The sequence below is a fragment of the Bison bison genome, unplaced genomic scaffold (assembly GCF_000754665.1).
Source record: "Bison bison bison isolate TAMUID 2011002044 unplaced genomic scaffold, Bison_UMD1.0 scf7180017864351, whole genome shotgun sequence".
In the NCBI taxonomy this organism is placed as follows: Eukaryota; Metazoa; Chordata; class Mammalia; order Artiodactyla; family Bovidae; genus Bison; species Bison bison.
In genome coordinates this window covers 812,718-833,442 of record NW_011494923.1, presented here as the reverse complement: position 1 = coordinate 833,442, position 20,725 = coordinate 812,718, and the positions used below count along the sequence as shown (strand labels likewise).

The following is a 20,725-nucleotide window of genomic DNA, read 5'->3' as shown; positions in this document are numbered from 1 at the left end:
AGAGTGATACCATATGACAAGGACTTGACCAGTGGTTCTTGGAATTGAAGATGGAAGAAAGAGGCCATGAGCTAAGGACTCTGGAAACATCAGAGAAATAGTTCTCCCTGAAAGAACACAGCTGACATCTTGCTTCTAGCCCACTGAGATCAGTACTGGATATTGGACTTAGAGCCACCAGATAAATTTGTGTCGCTTTTAGCCATTAAGATTGTGGTAACTTTTTACAGTAAACACAGAAAATTCATTACACTTGTCTAGTCTGAATATGGTAAACAGTTAAGAAGGCTGTGTCACGTTATTTTCACTAGTGGTGATGAATGTCTACTAACTGAAATACTGATCTCCAAGCTTTGCATTTACATATCAAAAATTTATTTAACAAGAAAATAGAGGGCCCATGTAGGGAACCTCTTCTGCTGCTGCTGCTGCTGCTGCTAAGTAGCTTTAGTCGTGTCCGACTCTGTGTGACCCCATGGACGGCAGCCCACCAGGCTCCCCATCCCTGGGATTCTGCAGACAAGAACACTGGAGTGGGTTGGCATTTCCTTCTCCAAGGGAACCTCTAGCTTCCTTTAAAAATATAAGGTCTTGGACTTCTCCTTTCTAGGCGTATTTCTTCAATGTCAATGAATTGTCAGCAAAGTTTTCCACAGGACTTACAGCAAGTTCCACATTAACAAATGCAAAAGCAAAACAACAAAGAACACCTCTGCTAAAGAGTTAATTGATAACTTCAGAAGCATTGTATTAAAAAGTTCCCAAGCCTGTTATTATGTAATTGATATAGCCCATTTCACTTGCTGTTCTGTTACAACCCTTGTTTTCTAACCATACAATTCTCACCACCACACATAAATCCCTTGGCTGTAAAATTAACCCCATTACAAAAAAAACAACACCTAAGGTGTTTTAATTTCTAAAGATACTTGTAAGTTGCTTAATTGAATAAGAAAAAAACAGAGGGCTTTAGTTAATTGTCAAGAAATGTGGACAAAACCAAACTGCTACATTAAAATATAAGCATTGAGTTCACATTATTTATTGAACTGAAGATGACATTTGTTTTAACTACAAAGTCCTCCATTATTTTATATCATCAACACATAGTTATGAGATCTATTTGAAGAGAGAATAGAAATACAAAAATGTCTCTTCCGGCATCCTGATGAAAAACAACAAATATATATATATACGATTTTATAGTTAGCTTGTGAAGCTAAAATTTTATGAGTTATATATTCTTTCTAAATTAAGAATGACAATAGAGCTAAGATTAATTTCTCTTTCTGGGCATGTAAAAAGGAAGATAGCATAAAATTGCTCATCAAACTAATACATCTGGAATTTTTTTTTATTTAACGGTTCTAAGATAACATTTCTATTATGTTTTCAGTTCACTTAATCAAGTGACAAATATAAATCTCATTGTACTATGTATTTTTACAAAAGCTTTCACCTGATCTAAATTTATGTGATGAAAACAGAGTCTATGTTTTCCCTTTCAATACACGAACTTTAAAATGATACAAAGAATTCACATAAAAACCCTTCCCTAAATTGTGTATCCAGAAACATGTATGGAATAGTGATTTTTAAATCAGATACTGTATCTAAGATTGTAAACAGTCTAAAAAATTAAATCAAGTGTGTAAATAATCATTAATTTTTGCCCTAGTCATAGCAAAGAAAAAATGTACAGCTCTATCAATATAAAAAGATATCACAGAAGAGTTCACATACATATACCAAACAACTAATTAAAGGATATTGCATTCTAAAAGAGTTATTCTTAGGTCAAAATTTAGTAGTCCAAAAATTGTTAACAAGAAAGCTAACTAACTGATGATGACCTGTCATTTTCTAGAAGTTGTGGCTGTTTATTTACACAAGAGAATTGGTAAATTTTACTTATCATTTCTTAAAATTTTAAAAGAAGATTTGGATAATTGAATTGGATCAAATTAATTTGCAATTTCAAGAGAACATTAGTTTGATCAATTTTTTGAAACCATAAAAATATTTTTCACACAAGCACACACAATGGACAATAAAAGAAATGACAGAATTAAGATATTTTAATTATGACTATTGCTATACTTTGGAAAAGTGTACAGAGGGAAATTCCCAGAGAGCACTAAAAAGAAAAAAACCTACTGAAAAATTCTGAAAGTCTGTTCTGTGCCCAATCTCTGAGATCAAGTCACCAATTAATTAACATTGAGGAGCTATTAGGATGTGAGGTTCCTTTGTGGACCTCACCTTTTCCCCACTTTCTAGAGCCTTCCATTTGTGCACAGTTTACATATCCTTATTCAATACACATTATTTTTCTAATTATATTGAAGTATAGTTGATTTACAGTGTTAATTTTTTCAGTACAGTGGTACAGCCAAGTGACTCCGTTCATATATATACACACATATACACACACACATATATATGTATATATCCTTTTCATGTTCTTTTCCATTATGATTTATCACAGGATATTGAATACAGTTCCCTGTGCTACACAGTAAGACCTTGTTGTTTATCAGTCCTAAATTTACTAGTTTCCATCTGCTAATCCCAAGCTCCAATCCTTCCTTCCCTCACCTCACCTCTCCCTTGGCAACCAGAAGTCTGCTCTCTATGTCTTTGAGATTATTTCTTCAACATATACCATTAAACCAAATTTTTACCCTGATTCTTCTAAAATGACTTGAATATTAGTTTTAATCTTTAATAATAAAGGGCTCTTGGGCCATGTTTTTAGAGAACATTTTTTAATTTCTCTCTCAAAATCCACTTAAATCTTTTGCAAGATATGACTTTTATTCTGGAGGAGGAAAAAATAAAACAACTGAGTCTTTAGGGTCCGGTAAATTAAAATTGGCAGGCTGATTTCAGTCTTGGTATCATAGTTTTGGCTTTTGCACTGTCCTATCTGCTGTGAAGATGCTCAATCCCAAGAATTCTAACGGCCATCGATACCTCCCTTGTAACCACAATGGCTCAAGAGAACCCTTTCCATCTTCAACAACTGACACAGTGTCAACATCTGCTTCCAATGAAGTTGTTTCTTTTTTCTCAAGTCAAATAAATCTGCTGACTGAGACTGTAAAGAGTTTTTGTTTTTTTTTTTCTCCTCTTTTCATGCGGAAAAATTTTTTTCCACCATATTTTGCAATTTTTCCTCCAAGTTAAAAAAACGGATAACTTCAAAGGAGATGTTTTTATTCTAGGTGCTAAAAAAGCCCAAAATATAATGAAAAAAAATAAAAACTTTGGTAATTTCATGAAACTGTCACTTTCATTTTGGAGACAATAATCACAGGGTTCTGGATGAATATAAGTCTGAAACGTAAGAAAACTCAGAGTTGGACCTACATACCACTAAGAAGTTAATTTATTTTCTTCATAAACAGCACATTAAAATATCAGAAATAATTAAGAAATTTACATTTTATCATCAACATCTAGTAGAAGACAAAGATTCTCTTGCAACAATTTTTTACATAAAAGCACAGCTGTATATAAATTTGCTATAGATATGGGTATACAAAGAAAAGGGACACTTGGGAGCTCAATTTGATGATTTACTTACTCAACTGACAGATACTTGAGGAATCTGTCATTGACTGAATGTCTACTATGAGCCATGTTATTGAGTGTATGTGTGTGTGTGTGTGTGCGTGTGCATGTGTAATATAATTTTCAACCTTCCTAGCCTGCCAGTTAGGTATTATTATCCTACTTTACTCATGAGATAAATAAATGAAGCCCCAAAACACACATCTAATTGTGGCTAAGCCAGAATTCAGAAAATGACCTAATGTCCAAGTCAATTTTTGTTCATTGATTCATTGCTTCTCTATTCATCCTCCAGTCGGAATTGTAACATAAATACTGTCCTTTTCTACTGCTTAGTCTCTGCTGGTTTTCCTGTGTATAAATACATGTGGGTCATAATGGATCCTACAAGCTGATTTCAGCTTCTGCTCTGATTAAGATCATCATGTTGCCTCTGTCAGGAGGGCGACAAAGACCACTAAATGGGTGCACCTGGACTGAAAAGACCACGATCTCTAGGCTGCCAGTTTTCCCTAAAGATTCCTTAGTTGATAACAGTGTAAGCTATTTTCATCATGAGGAAGAGCACATTGGAGATGGTGGGTTCTCAATGCTGTTCAAGTTTCTACCATGATTCCTGTGATCAAAAAATTTATGGCTGTATCTATGTGTAGGAACCAGTAACAGATACTGGAGTGGACTTCAGCTTCTGCCACAATGAAGATTATCATAATGTCTCTGTCAGGAAAGAGACCAAGGTAGATCATGATCAAAAATCTTGTCTTGGTTTAAGTCTTCATTTAAGGGTGTGTTTGGTATTATTAAAAATTCTTATATTAAAAAGTTAGCTATCATCAATAATAAATACCTATGAAACATGTTGATTAATTGATAGCATGTAACATTGAGATTTGGAGAAGGAAATGGCAACCCACTCCAGTGTTCTTGCCTGGAGAATCCCATGGACGGAGAAGCCTGGTAGGCTGCAGTCCATGGGGTCGCACAGAGTCGGACACGACTGAAGCGACTTAGCAGCAGCAGCAGCAGCGTCACTGACCCATTTTCTTAATTTGGCATATATTATGTAACGAAGGGGTACTCAGTAAGGGACAGAATGCAGTTTCTTAAAATATAGTATCTGATTGCTATTTGCATAATAAATAAGGAGCTTCATAAGGGCACATTTTTATGCCAGTGCCTGGAATTGTTTTGTTTTGTTTTTTAAAGGTTGTTACAACATGAAAGAAATTAATTCCTCAGTTACTTGCAATCCACTTGTTCTCATGGCAAAATGTAGAGCAATCCCCATTATTTTTTGCTTAAAATAGTAATGCACATAACTTTAAGATGAAAGAGAGGGGAGAAAAATTAAAGGGGAAGTTAAGAAGGGATTGTTAACCTTATTAAGATGAAACATTGTTTTTTAAACATTTAGAGGTGCTTTTCAAATAAACAGTGAGGAACCAAATAACCTGTTAGGATCTAACTAGTCACTATTTTATTGTTCCTCAGATCAAGATAGTTCAGTGGTCGAAACATAGATTAGATGGAAAATCAATGAGATAATTTCCTAGGGTCTAGCTCACAGATCTTTAGAAAGCTTGAATAAAGACTAATTTGTGAAATAACCAAAAGCGGAGTGTTTCCAAATGAAACTGGAGAGGGAAATGGTAGCCCTCAATAACACAGTCTGGAAACCTCCAAGATTACTGTATCTTTTTGGTGGGAGAAAATCCATCCAGAGAATGATGGCATTTTAAGCTTAAACTCAGACTATCATACTAAATTACAACTCATCCCTTGTATGGCATCTGGTGGTTATGGTAATATAATGGTAACAAATGCACGCCAGACAATCACAGAGACACATCCATTCTTCTTTGACTTAGATTTTGATCCACTCCTTGTATATGCAAGGATCCAGTCTTTGCAAAGTGCCAACACCACCTGGGCCTGTTTTCAATGGGGGATCTTATTCACAAATCTCTCCTGTGTACAGCAGAATTTAGGTCCCTAACTTTTCTTGGGTCCTCAGAGCCAAGGAATATTTTACCAGATAGCTACCAGGAATGACAGAGGGCGCAGTGTCATCCTAAATTTAGGGTGAAGCTATCTGTCAGCTCTCTCTCCTTCAACTCAATTCACTAGAGAGTAAGGAAAGAAGCAGAGAGTTGATATATTTCTTCTCAAAATTGGGAAAATCCAATTGAGAGATCGGAATGAACTGGAGTACCATACAATTCTAAGAGAAACTGCAAAATTAACAGGTTCCAAGGGAAGAAGAGAAAAATAAATCATCCCCACTGAGCCATCCCGTGGGAGCTGCTGAATACTGGCCTTTAAGAATTCAGGAGGATACAAAATAAAACCAATTTAAAGATGCATTAAACCTTGTGCTACACAGATAAAGGCAGAGCACAAATAACTATATCAAATTAAACTGCAGATCAAAATGTAGATAATTTAATCAAACCACTCCCTAGAAATCTAAGTTCATATCATTAGTAAATCATTAGTAAGTGGACGATTCCTTAAGTTTGGACCTCACATTAGGTAAACGTGTATACCCTGTTAAATGGACTCTGGTTAAGAAGAAATATAGTGATGAAAATACAAGAGAGGGTATAAATTTATAACTAATAAGATGCACCAGGAAAGAAGACTATGGAACAATAGGGAAATTTGAAAATGATCCATGGGAATTTTGCCTAGCTAAGCAGACTGCATTGTTCTTATACCTAAAATGTTCACAGATATAAGTTATCCTATTTAAGATGGAAAAAGATATTTCACTAAACATTTAATTTCACATGGATGAGGACAGGGATGGGAAAAATTTGAGAAACATTGTTAACGAACTAAAACATCTATGTAACACTACTTTTTTAACATGACCCAACTCTGAAAGCGTCCGAAAGAATGGACTTTATATTGAAAGTTCTTAAAATATCAATAACTGCTATTTGATAACCTTAATCTTTTCCTAATTGTATTTTAATGATAATCCCAACTTTTCTTATTTAGATCCTGAGGGACATGTCAAGTTGAATCCTGAGTCCCCAGAAATAAATTTCAAATAATAAATTGCTTATTAAATTAATTTCAGTAATTATAGTATAAAAATTTATCTTGCTCCCAATTCTTTTCTTAAAAAGAATCAGATCAATTAAAACCAGAATTAAACAAATAAGACTCGCAAAAACCTGTTTAAACAATACACATGCAATACATTATCCTTCAACTTATAATGATGGATCAAACTCTCAGAAACAGCCACTGAATGAAAGGTTCTGTCATGTGTCTAGTACTTTCCCAAATAGAATCCTTTCAAACTATCTTCAGGCAAAACTCACTTAAAATATGACTAAAATTGTCATGAATTAATCATTATAAACAAGAAAAATAAGTCACTGGCACTCAAAGATAGCATGGTTAAATTTTTTTTTTTTTTCCTCCAGTAGTTGGTTGTAAATTCTGGTTCCATTTTATCAAAGTTGGATGGACTACAAAGATAATTCTCCATCTAATCCAAAGTTTATGAAAACTTTCTTAGTCAACCTCCAAGCAGTCTTTGGGAGAAATCAAAGTAATGAATAGCTTTTATTTAGTTGTGATCATTAAAAAACTTCCTTTTCAAGCTACACACGTAACTCAGAGCTAAGTAAGCTATCATGGAATTAAATCTTCACTGAGACTTAATGTTAAACAATACTATATTGGTTTGGCTATGGTGCTACTTTCGCAAAAAGGAGAAACTATCAAACATTTGAGGTAACTTAGAGCACAGAGCATATCACAGACATCTTAGAGACAAGCATTTTAAACACTTTAGCCAGTGCTTCTCTGAGAGCAAGTTCTTTAAACAGAACTTAACAATTTTTACAATATTAAAAAAAAAATCCCTCAAAAATAGCCCATCAATGCTAAATCAAACTTCCTGTATTTTTACAAAAATAGAAGAACATAGAAATACAAAATTGTGTTCCTGAAAGAATGAACATTTTCTTTGTGGTTCATCTTTTCCTGACAAGGTAACTGGTTCAAAAAGAAGGAAAAAAAAAAGTCAAACCAAAAATTAAACCATATATTGATAAAAGCAAGACAAAAAGAAAGAGAGAGAGTTGCACAGTTGGCAAAGGCTCAGATGAGGGAAAGAAATAAACAAAAATGCTTTTCTTCAATGTCTAGGACTCATTCTGCTTTCTCAAGAAAAGGCTCCAAACCAAAGTCAGCTGGATAGCACTTCCTCTTTTCCTTCCACATCTAATATGTCCCACTGCAGAATGACAGTCCCTGGCAGCATCTTTTCCCAGTGGGACCATGGATTCATGCTCCAATTTAACTTGATAATACTGTGTGTTTCAGTACCACGGTGATTCCTTGCCCTTGTCTTGATGCTGTAGACCTAGAAAAGGTGTGAGAAATAGAAAAGTATCAATATGTGTAGCACTCGAGACTGGGCATTTTCTACAATACACTAGATACAGAAACCAAAGTGGCAACTGAGCTCACAAGTTTCAAAAAGCCAACCAATACTAAGTGACCAAGAAAACTCTAGACTGGAGCAGTGCCATTAGCACAGTACACATTCTTTACTGTGGCCTTTATCTTACTAGAGTAGGTATGAATAATAAATAATATAAATGAAGCTTTCTTATTTCTAATATCAAAAGTTACTGACATGGGAAAAAAATGATACAACTAATCTCTAGGGCGTATTTAGGCAGCGTTTCAGTTAACACTTTTCAGCAAACATCAGATGATACTTTTGGACTAAGGCAGTGAACTAAATTTACTTATTTTTATTGCCTCCTCTTTCAGAAAATATTTATGTGTGTGCATTCAGTCATGTCCAACTCTTTGTGACCCCATCGACTGTAGTCCGCTAGGCTCCTCTGTCCATGGAATTCTCCAGGCAAGAATACTGGAGTGGGTAGCCATTTCCTTCTCTGGAAGATCTTCCCAACCCAGGGATCGAACCCAGGCCTCTCACATTGTGAGCAGATTCTTTACCATTTGAGCCACCAGGAAAGCCCCACTAAAGCATCTGTAGTGATTTTATTTCTTGTCTTTCAACTTGTCAAATAATTGTGTAAAGCAATGGATGTCATTACAAAACAGATACAATTAGTCAGTCATTATGGGAGTCATTAAGACACTATACTAAACAAATTACATAAAATGAAAAAGAACAAAAAGGAGCCAAAGAAGCACCTCATAGAACCACAAGGCACGATCTTTGGTTTTATAGCATTTGTATACTGGGAAAAAGCAGCTCTTTCTGAATGCCAAATGATTGGTGCCGTCTTAAGTTTTATCTCATGTACTAGCATTATGTTTAGACAGACAGGCCACAGTTTCCCTTTCCCATTTCAAAAGAAGAGGAGGAGGAAGACAAAAAATAAAAAGGATCTGGGGCATATCAACTCACTCTAAGTTTGCTTTATTCAGTTTCAAATAATTTTGTGGTCAGAATAATTTGCAACCTGACAAAGTCTCCGTTGGGTGACTTTTATAATCTAAACCACCTTAACCGACAATCTGCTGACTGCATAAATATTTTTTTCATTATTAAAACGTCTCATCTTCTGTATGACTCAGTATTTTCCACACTTGAAGACCCCATCAATCTATAGAATGTCAGCACTGCAAGTCATGAATAGTGTTGGAATCATCAAGTGGTTTGAGTGTCTTTTTTTCTTCTTAAATAAAAGCAATCCCTAGTTTGCAAAGAGATGACTCCACCAAAATCATGTTAGCCTTTTTCTGTGGACAAGAATTATGTTACTTAACATAGTCCTAAATATTCTAATCAGAGTTAATGGTTGGAATAACTCTTGCTCTTCAACTGTGTTTCCAAGTCTGCATTACTCCAAAGCAAACCTTAAGAAACTCAGTTCACCTATGGCCTACAACATATTAAATGGCTAATGTTGTCCTTTTGGCTTAATTTCTTCTCATTGATGGGACATAAATACAACTTTTCCTTTGATTACCAAGTATCCATACCTGTAAATTTCAAAGTAAATATAAAGAAAAGGAACAACCACAGACAAAAGACTCTACTACTAGTAAGTTGTAACAGGGATATGATTTTTCTTGTTAAACACTTGTTGAAGGAAGATTAAAATATTTAAGAATCAGTCAGTACACTGAGTTTTCCCAGTGGTGAAAGGAGACAAAATCATTAACTCATGATTCTTAATGTGGTCTTGTTGTTGTTCAGTCACTAAGACATGTCCCACTCTTTTTAACCCCATGAACTGTAGCATGCCAGAATCCTCTGTCCTCCACAATCTCCTGGAGTTTGCTCAAATTCATGTCCATTGAGTCAGTGATGCTATCTAACCACATCAGCCTCTGCCACCCCGCTTCACCTTTGCTTTCAAACGTTCCCAACATCAGAGTCTATTCCAATGAGTCAGCTCTTCACGTCAGGCAGCCAAACTATTGGAGTTTCAGCTTTAGCACCAGTCCTTCCAATCAATATTCAGAGTTGATTTCCTTTAGGATTGACTGATTTGACCTCCTTGCAGTCCAAGGGACTCTCAAGAGTCATCTCCAACACCACAGTTCGAAAGCATCAATTCTTCAGTGCTCAGCCTTCTTTGTGGTCCAGCTTTCACATTTACACATGACTTCTGTAAAAACCATACTTTTGACTGTACAGACCTTTGTTGGCAAAGTGATGTATTTTCTTTTTAATATGCTGTCTAGGTTTTTTCATAGCTTTCCTTCCAAGGAGTAATGATCTTTTGATTTCATGGCTGCAGTCAAAGTCTACAGTGATTTTGTGCTCCAGTTGCTTTAGTCATGTCCAACTCTTTGCAACGCTATGGGCTATAGCCTGCCAGGCTCCTCTGTCCATGGGATTCTCCAGGCAAGAATACTGGAGGGAGTTGTCATGCCCTCCTCCCCGGGATATTCCCAATCCAGGAATCAAACTCAAGTCTTCTGTGTCTCCTGCATTGCAGGTGGATTCTTACTGCTGAGCCACGAGGGAAGCCCCCACAGTGATTTTAGAGCCCAAGAAAAGAAAACCTGTCCACTTTTTCCCCTTCCATTTGCCATGAAGTGATGGGACTGGATGCATAAATCTTTAATCCATGATCCTTACATGATCTACAGATACTTGGGGGTTCCCCAAATTTTCTTACAAGAACATAAAACACTCTACTATTATTTTGCTACTATTCATACTTTTTTTTTTTGCTTCTCATTCCTCAAACTCAAACCTATATGAAATTAGTTTATAACACATTTTGAAATCTACTTACTGGCTTGCTGAAATCACCCATGTTTATCTCTTGATATTAGTAACTCTGTTTAGGTTGTTTACTCTGTGATATTTTCAGTGAAAGTAAAATAAACATCACAATGATAATGTTAGCAAACACTTTCTTAGGGCTGAACACACTAGACATTGTGCTATTTTATGTGAAATATTTAATGCTTCCAATCACGCTATATATATAATGGATATATATATTCATTTTACAAATAAGAAAAGTGAGAGTAAGAGAGGTTATGCCAATTATTATGTGGTAGAACCAGGACTGAATGTTTGTGGTTTGATATCAGAGTCAATAGTTTTAACCACAATGTATATGGCTCTCCTTTTGTGGATTATATTGTCTGTAGGTTGTGACACCAGCCTGTATTCTTGCAACTCCTGGAGTCAAAATCCTTTCATTAAATCAATTCAAAGAAAAGTCAATACATTTTAAATATTGATTTTTGCACTATTTAGAAACACCCTGATTTATCAGAACTGATACCAGTGTTAATAAAATAACTGTGTTTTTTTTAAACTATGCATTTGCAAAGTTTTTCTAAGTCACAGAAGATGATTACACAGTCCTTTGTTATACTCCAGATCGTGTAATAGGACATGTTGTATAAATAGATGTGTAACCACGCCTCCCTGCCCCCACCCAAATAAACTGCCACAGTATGAAAACTGAAGACGTAGGGTGGCCATCTGACTCATCAGGTGTTTGTCAGAAATGGGACCAAAGAACAAAGATATCACACTGTTCACTTCAGAGTTTGAGAGTCTGAGATCAAGTCAGGAGATAAACCTGAAAGAAAACACAAGCCCACAGACCCAGTTCCTCGCTTCAGTTCCAATACCATCACCACCTGACCATCAAAAGAAAAAAGAAAAACCAAATCCAGGAATAGAAAAACCGAAGTACAAACATAGGAAAGATACATTGAATACTTAGGAGTAGGAAAGAAGTTTTGGTTCAGTTCAGTTCAGTTCAGTCGCTCAGTCGCGTCCGACTCTTTGCAACCCCCTGAATCGCAGCACGCCAGGCCTCCCTGTCCATCACCAACTCCCAGAGTTCACTCAAACTCACGTCCATCAAGTCGGTGATGCCATCCAGCCATCTCATCCTCTGTCGTCCCCTTTTCCTCCTGCCCCCAATCCCTCCCAGCATCAGAGTCTTTTCCTATGAGTCAACTCTTCGCATCAGGTGGCCAAAGTACTGGAGTTTCAGCTTGAGCATCATTCCTTCCAAAGAACACCCAGGACTGATCTCCTTTAGAAGTTTTGGTTAAAAGAAATCATATTTGGATTTCCCTTTAAAATTTGAAGAATCTATGTAACAAGGCATTGTAACTCATTTTCTAGCTGAAATTTTTGGGAGCTTATTGCTTCACAGATTTCTTCTCTTGCAAAAGACCTCTGGGAATAAGGAAGTGGAGATGGCAGCAGGGTGTGCCTAAGCAGAGAAAGCCTAGAAACTTCCCCCTCCCTTGTTTCCTTCAAGTCCTAGGTGTCTGATGACAAAAAAAATCTTAAAGTTCTCATGGGCTCCTCAAACAAAGATACAGAAGTTGCTTCAGAGAGATTTCTGGCAGGCCTGCCTCTTTATCCCATAGCTGTGATGTGGGTACCCCATGGCAGAAAAAATGATATGAGCCACCCTAGCTGAGCACCTCAGAGGCATCACAAACTTTAGGAAGCCGAATGACGTAGTCATCAGTGGAGCACTGTATGGGGAATGCACAGAGAAATGGTGGGGAAGGGGATATGTTTGCAAACAAAAGCAAGATAAGAATGAAATGACAAAGCTAAGAAGAGACAGCAACCACTTAATCAACAATGTTCACCATATGACTAACAGGAAAACAGAGGCAATCCCTAGGGAGAGAGTGAGGGAAGCATCTGAGAAGAGGATTCACCTAGAAGTGGAACAGTGTTTTAAACTGAGCAATGAAGAAATCATTGGGCTGGACTACAAATACTTAGAATTGGTGAAGTAATTATTACACAGGGAACTATAATCAATATCCTCTGATAAACCGTAATGGAAATGAATATGAAAAAGAATGTATATACAACTTGGTCACTTTGCTGTATAGCAAAAATTAACAACACTGTAAATCAACTATACTTGAATAAAATAAATTTAGAGAAAATGAATTGAAAAGCTAACTTTTCTGCTATTGGGTAGAAGTAAATAATAAACTGGCTTACTGAAAATGTTATACTCCAGCACATCTGAGTTTTAGGACCATGTGATCATCAGTCATATCCACTAGAAAAGCATATCCTACTTCAAAAGAAGAATAATCCCTTGACAACATCACTATCACTCTTAAGTAACTTTAATATGATTCCAATTAATTTTATTGCTGGAGATAAAAGAGGTAATGTGGTAACCATGCACTGGTGAATATGCTGTTGATAAAAAGAGAAGAAAAATAGGAACATAAAACCTGGATGTGCAGGTGGAATATTTAATGGCTGAAAAGTAAAGAAAATACTGAAACGAAATATTTAGTTTCATAGATATTAGGCATCTAGAAAACCCCTGTGGATCAAAATGCTTGATACTATATTAAAAGACTGCAAGGAGATCCAACCAGTCCATTCTGAAGATCAGTCCTGGGTGTTCTTTGGAAGGAATGATGCTCAAGCTGAAACTCCAGTACTTTGGCCACCTCATGCGAAGAGTTGACTCATTGGAAAAGACTCTGATGCTGGGAGGGATTGTGGGTAGGAGGAGAAGGAGATGACAGGGGATGAGATGGCTGGATGGCATCACCAACTCGATGGATGTGAGTCTGAGTGAACTCCGGGAGTTGGTGATGGACAGGGAGGCCTGGCGTGCTCCAATTCATGGGGTCACAAAGAGCTGGACACGACTAAGCTACTGACCTGAACTGAACTGATATTAAAAGACGCTGGTGGTTTATTTCCACATTTAAAACATGAATACCTGCTTCATCCTTGCTTTAATAGAGAAAAGCCATAATTATCACAAATACAAATATACACAGTGCTGTATTGGCTGCTATATCAAAATACCCAGCCTTCACCAACAGCCTAACATCTAACACCGACACACTGCAAAATAACAAACTATGTGATGTGAGAGACAGTCACATTATCTTCTTCTACTTTATAAAATTATCACTGACAATTATCATACAACTTCATTTGTCTGAGCACCTGGGCAATCAGTTTAAACACTAATGAAGAATGTTTAAATAAGATCTAAGTGGGGATAGTACCTTAACACTAATGAAGGGGTAAAAATAAGAGTGGAAAGCTATTCAATTTGGGAACTGATTTCATTGCAGGTAAATATCAAGATAAATCATGTTTAAGCATCAGGAAGAAGTCCCTTCATTTGTTTTTCAAACTTCAAAAAAAAAAAAAAAAACTCTCAAAATATCATAGATTTGTTGTTTAAAGATCAAGTTATGAAGTATTTAGAAAGTAAAAGTTCTATATAATGTACCCTGTCATCACACAACTTGCTGAGTATACTTCAGATGTACGTACATATACCACATATATCCTATGTGACAACAATGCTTATTTCACCAGCAATATTGACTTTCAAAACCATTTCATGTCAGGATATGTCGATCAACTCTTTTGAAGAATATTAATTCTTCAATATGCACATTATTCATTCTTCCCTATACCATAAATTACTCAGTTCTATATAGATATGCATAATTTGAATATATACACACACACAGTGTGTGTGTGTATAAAAATATATTTGTTACTTATGTGACTATTTTGGTAGGTGAGATAGCTTCCTGAATATACATTTGTATAATCACTGAACCCAAGTGTATAAATATATTTACACTTACATAAACACGTACATAATTCATGGTGAGTGGTAAATGTTTCAGTAGTTTGCATCAGTATTCATATTTTTACTATTATCATTATTATAGATTCAATGTATCTAAGTGTTTCAATTTGCATTTCCTTCAGTTCTTGTGAAGCTGAACATTATGTGATTTAGTATTCCTTCCTCTGTGTTTTATCTTTTGGCTGACTTTCTATGCTTTGATTAATAACAAAATAATTTCCTCATTGATTTCTAAATGCCTTTTGTATATTAGGTATATTAGTAGTTTTTTTCATGTATCACACACATTTTTGGCCAATTTAATGAGCACTAAATACCTCCATACTTACTACCTAAACTTTGGACAATAATTATTTTAAAAGTCATCACAAACAAGAATGTATTCTTGAACCAGACCAAGGATTAAACTTATTGTTAAACTCAATTACAATTATCCAAGTATCATTACAACTCTTACACACTAAAACAATGACAAAAGATACCTAACTATGAATGCATAATCATTTGTTAGCAGAGGGAGCGTTCTCAGTGTGTAGAGGTATTTTCCTAGGTACATTTAGAATTGTCTTAAAATGTCCACGTAGTAGTCTTGTCAGAAACAGTGAGGTGAAAGCTGTCTAAACCTGGCAAAATCTCTTTAATTCAGATTCAAAAGAGAAGGAGAAATTTAAAGCCCATTGAACTTGATGTTACTGGTAGACCATAATTTATTACATTATTGGAAGAAGCATGGGACCCACACACCTAAGGCCAAGATTGCAGGTGACTAGCAGTTCAGTGGCAAGGTGTCTCCCTCTGCTCTTAGCCCAAGCGGCAGGCACATAGTCTGTCTGCCTTCTCAGAACCCTCCTCCCTCCAAAACCACAAACTCATGCACTGACTCTCCAACTTTTGCCCTTACTGATATCCATTTCCTCAGATTCCTGCACTTCAAATGCTCAGCTAGGAGGGAACTGGCAAGTACTTTAAGCATCAGGATATGTAATTACAAATCTGAACTAGTCATTCTACAACTGACCTTTAGGACAAATATAAAATACAAATCATAGAGTTGATAGTTCTTTTGTTATTGTTGTTCTTTGTGTTTTTTTTTTTTAAACTTTTATTGGAGTATAGTTGCTTTACAATGTTGTATTAGCTTCTGCTGTTCAGCAAGTGAATCAGGTATACATATACATTATCCACTCTTTTTTGAATTTCCTTTCCATTTAGGTCACCACAGAGCACTGAGTAGAGTTCTTGATCATACCACCAATTTACCATGCTCAAAACATGAATGTCAGTGTGATAACCTCTTGGCTGAGAGAAGCTGGGGCCCAGGAGGTGCAATATTGTGTGTAGACACTGCTCACCAAGTTTCAAAAGCAGATAAAAAGTAACTTTGAAGATAGAGACAAAGAATAAAGGAAAAAAGGAATGCGGAAGAGTGAAATAAAATGCCTTCTGTAATTTCTTCTACAGACTTTCCCCCAGAACTGGAGAGGAACAAGACCAAAAAAGAAAAAAAAAAGAAAGAAAGAAACGCCTAGATCATTTATTGTAACTGAAACCACAAGTTATAATACTCTCAAGAGATTCTAACTATCCAGACATCTGCTGGATAACAAATGCAGCCAAACATGCATCTTTAAAAAGGTTTCTAGGTTATGCAGTGACAGCTTTACGATCCAGAAAATAGATAATCCAACCAGAGGCAGAGGTAATCTGGATCCACTACTTATCCATAAAACCTTAATTAAGGACACAACACAGCAAGTATTCTACCTGAAACTATGAGTTAGTTAAGGACTCTCACATTTTAACTGCAGAAGTACAATGTATCTTTTATGCCTACTTAGTTTAAGTAATCATTCCCCCCATTAAATCAAACCATATTGGAAAATATTCAGTAAGAATGAGACATGTTGCATATAGATCAATTCTTCACTGACATCAGTAATTTTTCATCTCACTTCTCTGTGGCATGAACACAAGCGTGCTCTCTGACATATTCCAGAAACCTCTGTCCAATCCAAGCAAACATAAATAGGGTTTCAATGACTGTGAAGATGCTAAGTGTCATCTGATAGTGCTCAAACAAGGCAGCTATGAAAATAAGCATTATAACGCATGCTTGTGGTCGACAAAAATTAAATCCCTAGTATATCAGGCTGTAACCAACCAAACAAACAAACAAACAAATGGCATATTTTGGCCTTTCATCTGTCTCTTGCAAGAATTTTTTTGGTCATCTTTTTGCCAAGGAATTCAGAACATGTTGGCCACAGACAACTGTTTGTGAAACACTATATTGTTGATAAATAGAATAAGAGAAGAGTTAGCCAGAAAGTGAATAAAAAGAACCTGTCAATTCCACCAGCCACATAAAATTTTGTATAGAATCTTTGTAGGCTAATTCAAAATTAATGTAAAATTGCCTGGATACAAGTTACGAAACAGATTTTGTCATAGGAGCTGGTTCTTTTAGATGTACCGCTATATGTGATACAGTAAATAGGGAAGCAGTAATGAAAAGATAATTTGCTGATATGAAATATGCTGACCTCTGAAACAAGCCTTTTAATGCTTAGAGTGGTTATTTATTTGGAATCATGTGATAATTAAACAGTTTTTCAACCTCTATAGCTCCCCTCCTAGGCAAGCAAATAAGCTTCTCTCGGGAAGACATTGTGTACTTTGACAAAATCGCCAATCCCAATGACAGGGAGTTGATGACAACTCCTTCAAGAAAACAAAAGAAAACTGTGCAGCACACATTTGCTTGCAATTTTTAAGAAAACATTTCAGAAAGCAAGGGATGCCATCCAATTTATATAGCTACCCATAGAAACTTGTTTATAAAATTAATACTAGAATGGAAAAAGAACACATTTTACTCACAACTTTTGAAGATAGCGAATATTTTATTAATGGAGTTTCAGTGAATTTAACTACATGCATAGTCTAACTTCCTTGTTCTGCACATAAAATTTCCTTTCAGTCTATGAGTGACAAGAACAAATATCCCAACAATCCATAATCATAGTGAGATAGGATATATTTTTTAGTAATCTCTCATCACCTTTATTGCAGAAAGTGAAGAAGAACTAAAGAGCCTCTTGATGAAAATGAAAGAGGAGAGTGAAAAATTTGGCTTAAAGCACAACATTCAGAAAACTAAGATCATGGCATCCGGTCCCATCACTTCATAGCAAATAGATGGGGAAACAGTGGAAACAGTGGCTGACTTTATTTTGGGGGGCTCCAAAATCACTGAAGATGGTGACTTGCAGCCATGAAATTAAAAGATGCTTACTCCTTGGAAGGAAAGTTATGACCAACCTAGACAGCATTTTAAAAAGTAGAGATATTACTTTGCCAACAAAGGTCCGTCTAGTCAAGGCTATGGTTTTTCCAGTAGTCACATATGGATGTGAGAGTTGGACTATTAAGAAAGCTGATCGCTGAAGAATTGATGCTTTTGAACTGTGGTGTTGGAGAAGACTCTTGAGAGTCCCTTGGACTGCAAGGAGATCCAACCAGTCCATTCTGAAGGAGATCAACCCTGGGATTTCTTTGGAAGGAATGATGCTAAAGCTGAAACTCCAGTACTTTGGCCACCTCATGGGAAGAGTTGACTCATTGGAAAAGACTGATGCTGGGAGGGATTGGGGGCAAGAGGAGAAGGGGACAACAGAGGATGAAATGGCTGGATGGCATCACTGACTCGATGGACGTGATTCTGAGTGAACTCCGGGAGTTGGTGATGGACAGGGAGGCCTGGCATGCTGTGATTCATGGGGTCGCAAAGAGTTGGACACGACTGAGCGACTGATCTGATCTGATTCATTGGGATATTCATTGAAGCTGAAACTTCAATACTTTGGCCACCTGATATGAAGAGCTGACTCATTTGAAAAGACCCTGATGCTGGGAAAGATTGAAGGCAGGAGAAGGGGATGAGAGAGGATGAGATGGTTGGATGGCATCATCGACTCAATGGACATGAGTTTGAGTAAACTCCAGGAGTTGGTGATGGACAGGGAGGCCTGGTGTGCTGTAGTCTGTGGGGTCACAAAGAGTCAGACATTACTGAACAACTAAATTGAACTGAACAGAACCACTTGGTAGAGAGTTCCAGATGGAGAAAACTATATTTTAAAATGTGAAAATACTCTGATGACCCTTCAAATCCTTATTTACTTGATTCTTTGTCTTCCCTTTTCTTATAATCTGCCCAATAATATAAAAGTACCCGGTTTTCATTGTATGGCCAACACCAGCTGACACCACTGGGAAATTTGGCTCTGACAAATATTACAGCTATTCTTCAAGGACAGAAATAAATTGAACTAGAAACAGGAAGTGATGGAAGAATTTAAAGTTTGTGTCTCTATCATGCATGATGCCTCACATCTCCAGTGTGACTTTGTGTTTCTGTTTGAAATGTACCATATGTAGGAAGAATAACGAGAACTTTAGTTCTGCACTATATGTCACAATCTAGAAAACACATTCATGTGCATTAGTGCATTGGAATCTCCTGGTTGTGTCAGAGTAGGAAGTATCATCTCTATTTTGCATCTAAGAAAGAAGAGTGGAGAGATTTTGAGATTTGCTCAGCACAATATAGCTAAAATAAAATACAGGTCCAGGAATCTATTTTTTGGCCCTCTGCTTTTTCCATAAACATTGCAAAGATTAATGTTCCTTATACATTTACCATCATTTTACCATCAATTCTTCATCTTAGCTCCCTAAGTTTTGGAGGAAGAGTAAGTTATTCATAAAAATCAATATTTCTCCTCTTTTTCCTTGTCTCTTTCTCATATATACACAGGAATACACATAGACACACACACTCAAACATATTTTTCTCTTATAAATTTCTCCTTCTCTCCTCCTTAAACCACATTAGTGACAACAATACCTTCAGTCCCAAAAGGAAACCCAAATTAACAAACTAGTCTTCTCTGCTTTCACTGAAATGCATAAATACACATACAGGATTTCTTGCCATCTGTTTTTTCCAAAAAAAAAAAAAAAAGGCATATAGGGTTTTCCTTGGTGGTCCAGTGGTTAAGACTTTGCCTCTCAATGAAGGGTTTGCAGGTTGGGTCCCTGATCCCAAGATTCCTTGTAGCCAAAAAACCAAAACATAAAACAGAAGCAGTATTGTAACAAATTCAATAAAGACTTTAAAAGCGGTCCATATCAAAAAGTCCTTTTAAGAAAAGGGCATCTAAATGTGCTTCTTCATCTTTTTTTAGTCAGCAACATCACACAAAACGTGCTTCACTCATAGATCCCCTCTTAATGGCAATCACTTGATTCCACTTCCGAGATATTATGAACATTGTTACAATAAACATTTTTGTACCTGTCCTCGCATGCTGCTGCTTGTATTTGTGTGGTACAGACTCACAAGAGGAGAATGCTGGGTCAAAATTTAGGAGAATTTTTAACTGTAGTACATATTTCAGTTTACTTAAAAAAAAAAAAACTTACACTTCTCTAATTTTGTAACAGCAATATATGAAAATAGCATTTTCCCTTAACCAAGATGTCTTTTACAAGGATTTACACACACACACACACACACAGGCATTTATTTGTATTATACAAATGCACCTTAAAACATTCAGAATTCTCTCAGAATGTGTCTGCATTTGTCCTGTAAGATTGGAAGAGAATCTCTGAGAAGAAACCTCCATGCTTTGGGCATTGTAACATTATGGCACCATCCTAAGGATGGGCTTCCCAGGTGTCTCCATGGTAAACAATCAACCTGCCAGTGCAGGAAATTCAAGAGACATGGGTTTGATCCCTGCATCCGGGAGATCCCCTGGAGTAGGAAATGGCAGTGCCACTCCAATATTCTTGCCTGGGAAATGCTATAGACAGAGGAGACTCCATGGGGTCCCAGAGAGTAGGACATGACTAAGCGCACACGCACACACACACATGCACACACACACACACACACCCCTCTGGATGAAGGGCCAGGATGGAGAATGGGAAGATCTACAGCACTCTGGGAGAGCAGGGGAGTTTCATTAAGG

The 20,725-nt window shown here is 36.5% G+C and overlaps 1 protein-coding gene across 3 annotated transcripts in view; it reads right to left on the bottom strand.

Moving 5' to 3' along the window:
• Positions 1–1,026: 1,026 nt before the first annotated feature.
• The window catches only part of VGLL3 (vestigial-like family member 3), a 56,433-nt gene continuing 36,734 nt past the window's right edge, over positions 1,027–20,725 (bottom strand). For all 3 annotated transcript variants that reach the window (XM_010854840.1, XM_010854839.1, XM_010854841.1), the window contains exon 4: positions 1,027–7,960. In XM_010854840.1, coding sequence (XP_010853142.1) covers positions 7,917–7,960 — 44 coding nt within the window. In that variant the 3' untranslated portion in view covers positions 1,027–7,916. The remainder of the gene's footprint in view (positions 7,961–20,725) is intronic.